Here is a 6,122-nt window from a genome sequence, read left to right as displayed (position 1 = left end):
TTTGGTTTTTCGAGACAGGGTTTCTCTGTGGCTTTGGAGCCTGTCCTGGAACTCCCTTGGTAGACCAGGCTGGCCTCGAACTCACAGAGATCTACCTGCCTCTGCCTCCTGAGTGCTGGGATTAAGGGCGTGCGCCACCACCACCCGGCGGGAGGCTAATTTCTTAGCTGCCAATCCCAGTCTCGATATCATCTTCCCTTTGAGTGCCTGTCACCTCAGTCACCCCTCAGTGGCATTGAGTAACCTCATCTTATTAGATCTGGTCACACACAACATCTGCCAGGAGACCCCATTTAGTCTGTGACAGAAATTGAAAGGCAATGCACAGGAGAGAATCAAATGCATCGCTGAGAGATGCATAGAAACAGGGCTCTGCTCTGCCAGGGAAGGTTTCACAGCTAAGAGCCGGGCCCTGGAGTCCTTGACTCAATGAGCGAGGTAACTTCAGACAGTGCCTCCGCCATCTGAGCCTGTCTCCCACTCTGAGTCCGCCATAGTGAGGTCTGAGCACTCAGCCACGGACCACCAGCATGAATAGCTTGAGGGCCATCTTCTCACAATGCTCTCTGCTCCCACAGGAGGGTTCCTAACAGGGACTCAGGTCTCAGCTTCCTGTGACAGAGGGAATGAGGCATTTATAGGTTGGTTGGTTCCCTGAAGTTGAGTTTTGAAATTTCACTGAGCAGAAAGTGAGACAGCACCTTTGTGTAGGCAGGGGACAGAAATGTCAGCCAGCCCCAATGGTGTTTGTTGTCCATGCTCTCTTGGCTTTGAGGTAGACACGGGAACATGGCTTTCTGGCTGTGGGCACAGAAGACGTGGTCTGTGCCTTCGTGTCCTTGTTAATGACATGATTCTTATCAAAGTTGATGGCCTCGGGTTGGTCGAGGTGTTGAGGATCTGAAGGCTTAGTTTCTAACCCCCAACTATTAGTGTTGCCATGCAGGATCCCAGGGCATAGTGTTAGAGCAAGAGGGGCTCTGCCCCTGGCACACAGTGACGCCAGCACAGATTGGTATCAGGAAGGCTCATTCTGTCACCTCCGGGATATCCTGTGTGTTGTGGGAAGCCTGAGGCTGGGTGGGTCCTTCTTTACTCTTCTGCCCTGCCAACGTAGCATGGTTCCTAAGGCTGCGCAAGCTGCTGTGCAGGAGGTGGAGCTGTAGTTCCTGGGATCTAGTCTGCTTTCCTTAAATGCCACTGACATTTTGTCTTCTGAGCTCAGAGGGTGATCAGGAGCACATGGCAACTGTCCCCAGGAAACTGTGGCCTAGTAGAGTGTGATGGTTTCTCCTTGCAACTCACCTTTTCTCCTTCTCTCCGAAAAGAGCTGGCGTGAAATGGGCAAGGTCGATGCTCCCAGGCAGCTCCGTGAGTCTTCTAGGCCCTAGCAGGGCCCCTGTTAGTTTTCCCTCTACCCACTTGGTCTTTAAGGAGAGGCAGGATGTGTGTGGTTTGGGTCAGCGTCCTGACGGCACAGGACACACTGGGCTGTGATTCATTCAGAGGGGGAGGGACATGGAAAACAATGTCTGTCTTTAAGCTCCAGGAACCAGGAAAATGAGCTGGAAATATGAGTGGTGTGTAATTTTACTAAAATTAACCAGCAAGTTCCCAGGCTTGTTCTGAGCTCCGTGATTTTGTATGATGTATCATGCCCAGTGCCAACTGAACGACTTCCTCGGTGTTGAGTTCTGAAGGCCCCTGCGAGTGCCCCCTCATTCTGTGCTCCTCTGCGTCTCATCATTGAGGTTGTGCTTGGCCATGTAAGAGTGCTGTGGGGATCCAAGATGGCGGTCCAGGGGACAGGAGATGCTAGCCTGCCTGAGTTGTCTTGCCGTGTGCTGTACCCATCGGACCTCCTTTTGTATCCATTGCCTGCTGGAGGTTTGTTTGGGAACCATAGTGCTCCCTGCGATTTCCCGTCCTTGTTAGTGTCTGCTGCTTGAGTCCCCGGGAGTGCAGAGTCCATCTGAAGGCTGCGGGTGCCCTGCGGTTCACTGGTCCAGTCTGGTTCCCCATGAGTCTGCCCGTCCCAGTTGTGCATCTGATGTCTTCCTTTCCCTGTGCAGGTAGTCTGTAACTCGAGACAGGCAGGACTTTGCTCCGCAGAGCTTTCAGTGCTAGTGTAGGACGGGCAAAAGCCATCAGCAATGGTGTGGTGGCTTCTGCCCTGAGGGCTCGCACAAGTGCCTGGAATTCGGGGCCAATGTACATTCAGAGAAGCACAATATGGTGCAGCCTACCCAGCGGATGGCAGGTGGACAGTTGTTGCTACAGCTTAAAGAGTTTGTGGCACAGAGCCAGAGGTAAAAATGGGAAGGCAGTTGGGGACGGGGTTAATGGAAAAGGTGCTGGCTGCTGCGACTTGAAAGGAGTTCTGTCAAGTCATATTTGCTTAATAAAAAGGTGGCCTTGAGATGAGCACAGAAGGTCGGGGAATGGAGGGAGTGGTGAGCCTGTCGGTGTCCTGCAGGGCAGTTTCAGAAGAGGCTGTCGGGATAAAGGATGCTGAGTACCCAAGGTGGTGCTGTGTCCTGTCTTACAGTATGACTGTCACATGTGTGGAGGGTGTGTGTGCGCATATGGAGGGTGTGTGTGCGTGCAGTGTGTGTGGTGTGTGACTAAATATTAGCATGTTGCATTTGGCTGGCCCAGCATGCAGGCATGGCTGCTTCCTGCCCAAAGCCCAAGTATACATGGCCCGCTTCCCTGGTGGTAAAGAGCAGGCCAAGCATGGGCTCTGAAGTCTCCTTTCAATTTTAACGTGCTCACTCTGGCTAAAAAGTGTCCCTGGTTAAAAAGGGACAGACCCTAAGCGGACAGCACTGGTGATGGTTCTAGAGTCAGCGGGATGGAGGGAGGACAGAGCTGAGCCTGGAACAGTTTGTGTAAGCTGGGTCTTGTGGGTTCTCATGCTCTGCTCAGGGAAGCTGCTGTCTTCTGCTGCTGTGGTTTCTGGGTACAGTGCTGCCAACTGATTGCCATCTTCTACACTAATAAGAAGCAGACCCATACAGAGGAGGTCACTGGTCATCAGTGGATGAGACAGTCACTTGGCTCCCCACTGTCTTGGTGCCCTATCTAGACAGAGGTGCTAATGGGCACGGTACGTAGAGGAGTAGGCACCAGTATGGCTTCACATCAGAACTGGCTCAGAGCATGGGTCAGGTTTCTTTGGTCCTCAGCATTCCCATCCTACCTCAATGACCACTGGTGGTCAAACTGAGCACGAGCTGATCTTGTACGTAGGCAGGCAGGCAGGCAGGCAGCACTGCTAAGTGACATGCCTGCCAGAAGGGAAGGAGGGAGGTCACAAAGCCAACTTTGGCTCCAAAGGTTGCTTCTCCTACATTTAGGGCCTGGTTCCTCAACTTATCCTTTGGTCCTACCCTTAACACCGGGGTAGGAATGTCTCGGAAACATCAGGGGGAAGTGCATGGCTCCTCCCCAGAGCCCCCTTGCCAGTCACCCCCCCTAAGCATGCCCCTGTCTTTCAGGAGTAAGACCGTCAACGGAGACTGCCGCCGAGATCCCCGGGAACGGAGCCGCAGTCCCATTGAGCGGGCTGCAGCCCCGGCTGTGAGCTTGCATGGTGGCCACCTGTATGCATCCCTCCCTGGCCTCATGGAGCAGCCTCTTGCGCTGACTAAGAACAGCAGTGACACCGGCAGGTCGGCTGTGGAGCGGCAGCAGGTGTGTATGGTGTTATGTCAAGCAGCATGGTTGGTTCTCTTCCGGAGGTGAGCAGGTCAGGCTGGGTGTAGGGGACCGTGAGCTGCATAGAAACCCTGAGTAGAAGTCCTGAAGTCTGAAGGGACTGGGGTTCTTCCATTCCTAAGGCTTCGTGGCTTTGCACAGTACAGGGTTGATCTTGATGAGGGAGCTCCCTCCTCCTTGTGCCGTCCCCCTCCCCCCCTTTCCCTGGCACTCTGAGAGGCCTGTGCTTACCCAGTAACTGTTTCACAAAGTTAAATGTCAGTGGCTTTATTTTGGGCTTGCATCTTATAAAGTCATTGGTCACAAACCTGTGATTAGGACACAGGCTCTTTTTTATTATTACTGAAGAAAAAAAGTTCTTTCTTTCGAAGAGAGGGGCATTTGAGACAGGGTTTTTCTGGTGTAGTCTTGGCTGTCCTGAAACTCACTCTGTAGACCAGGCTGACCTTGAACTCACGCTCACTTAGATCTGCTTACCTCCAGAGTGTTGGGATTAAAGGCATGCACCACCATTGCCTGGCAAAATTATTACTTTTTTAAAAACAAGGCCAGGTCTGGTAATTCAGATTTATAATATAGTTACTTGGGAGGTTGAGGCAGGAGGATCAAGTTCAAGGCAACTTCATAAGACCAAAGAGCAGAAAGGTAGAGGGATGTCTTACCTTAGCACCACACCCAGCAAGCCCCAGAGACAACAAAGGGTGAGGCTTCTGACAGAAACTGTGTGAAGAGACTTTGAAAGCACAGAGACCATGTGCAGCTCTGTGTGACCCATGGTGGGCCTGCGGTTCCTAGGTTCCCAGTGGGTGTTTGTGCACTCATTGACAAGGAGAAAGGGGCCTGGCCCTGGGGAGATGCTGTGTGTCAGGGGTGGCTCACCTGCAGGTGCCAGGGGTGGAAACCCCAGTGCATCTAGTCTCTCCCCCTGGATGTGCTGTTTGGAGCACAGTGGGCTCCAAGAGCAACTGAATGCAGGGAGGTTCCTGTCAAGAGGAGCTGGGCCCTCTGGCAGCAGCTGCCCAGCCTAGTCGGTGAATGAAGAGGAGCTGACTTGTTCTCCCTCCTGCAGAACCGGCCCTCCGTGATCACCTGTGCATCTGCAGGCGCCCGCAACTGCAACCTCTCTCACTGCCCCATTGCGCACAGTGGCTGTTCTGCACCCGGGTCTGCCAGTTACCGAAGACCACCCAGTGGTGAGTTTTCTACCAAGCCTGGTGCATGTGGGAACCCTGGATTAAGCTGTGAGCCGTAACTTCTCTCCCTAAGATTCACTTAGTGTGTAGTTTAAAAACACTGCTCTGAGCACACACGTGTACCTTGAACCGACCATGCCTTGGGTGGGAAGGAATTAAGGACATTTAGTCCCTGGCCCCTCCGGGCTTCAGATGACAGAAGATAGGCTCCAGCACTGTCATTTAGTGCCATAAAGACACTCTGGATTCACCTTCCACCCAGGGTGCATAAGTACCACTGACTAGGGTCCCCTGGCCCACTGATGCAGCTTCCTCTCCTCTGATTCGCCCTCTGCAGCAACTGCCACCTGTGACCCTGTGGTGGAAGAGCACTTCCGCCGGAGCCTGGGCAAGAACTACAAGGAACCAGAGCCAGCACCCAACTCTGTGTCTATCACTGGCTCTGTGGATGACCACTTTGCCAAAGCACTAGGTGACACATGGCTTCAGATCAAAGCGGCCAAGGACAGCGCTTCCAGCAGCCCAGAGTCAGCCTCCCGCCGGGGCCAGCCTGCCAGCCCCACTGCCCACATGGCCAGCCATAGTCACTCCCCCTCTGTGGTCTCCTGAAGGGGGCTCCACTCTCCAGCCACACAAGGATCTGCATGGTTTGCCTGAGCTTTCAACAGTCAGTGCTTCAAAAAACAAAAAGCAAAAAAACAAAAAAAAAAACAAAAAAAAAAAAAGAAAGGAAAAAAAATCTTAGGGGGAGGGTGGGAGGGTGGTTTATTCGCAAAACCATGTTGTCTGGACTTTTGTTCTGCTCTGTTTTGTACTTTTTGGTGTTCGTACAAGGGGTCTCACCATGGCAACAGGAACAACATGGAGCATCGGTCCAGCAGAGCATCCTTGCTTCCTGTCCTGGTTACCAAAGAAACCTCTGCAGGTCTGCCACCTGGCAGCCGGGACCCTGCGGCCCTTTCCTAGTCACAAGCCATGAAGACATGGGGATCCGGACGCTTTGTGTTCTTACCTTTTGAGACTGGGTGTGCACGGCTTGGCTTCCTCCTGGGGTCCAGCTCAGTCTGTGTGTACATGTGTCTGCCTGAAAAGAACTGTCCTGATTTGCACTATGGAGGGCAGGGCTGCCTGTTGGGCAGCTGTCTGCGATGCCAGCACCAAGGGCAAACTGCTAGGGAACACTTCTGATCATGTGTGCTTGCATTGTTG

General features: G+C 53.1%; 1 protein-coding gene across 4 annotated transcripts in view; it reads left to right on the top strand.

The window, feature by feature from the left end:
• Vgll4 (vestigial like family member 4) overlaps positions 1-5,621 on the top strand; it is a 113,634-nt gene extending 108,013 nt beyond the window's left edge. For all 4 annotated transcript variants that reach the window (XM_026788326.1, XM_005365033.2, XM_005365032.3 and 1 more), the window contains 3 exons: positions 3,501-3,696; positions 4,790-4,913; positions 5,251-5,621. In XM_026788326.1, the coding sequence (XP_026644127.1) occupies positions 3,501-3,696; positions 4,790-4,913; positions 5,251-5,522 (592 nt within the window). In that variant the 3' untranslated portion in view covers positions 5,523-5,621. The remainder of the gene's footprint in view (positions 1-3,500; positions 3,697-4,789; positions 4,914-5,250) is intronic.
• Positions 5,622-6,122: the final 501 nt, after the last annotated feature.

Source organism: Microtus ochrogaster, unplaced genomic scaffold (genome assembly GCF_000317375.1).
Source record: "Microtus ochrogaster isolate Prairie Vole_2 unplaced genomic scaffold, MicOch1.0 UNK1, whole genome shotgun sequence".
NCBI classification, from domain to species: Eukaryota; Metazoa; Chordata; class Mammalia; order Rodentia; family Cricetidae; genus Microtus; species Microtus ochrogaster.
This window is presented reverse-complemented; position numbering and strand designations above follow the sequence as displayed.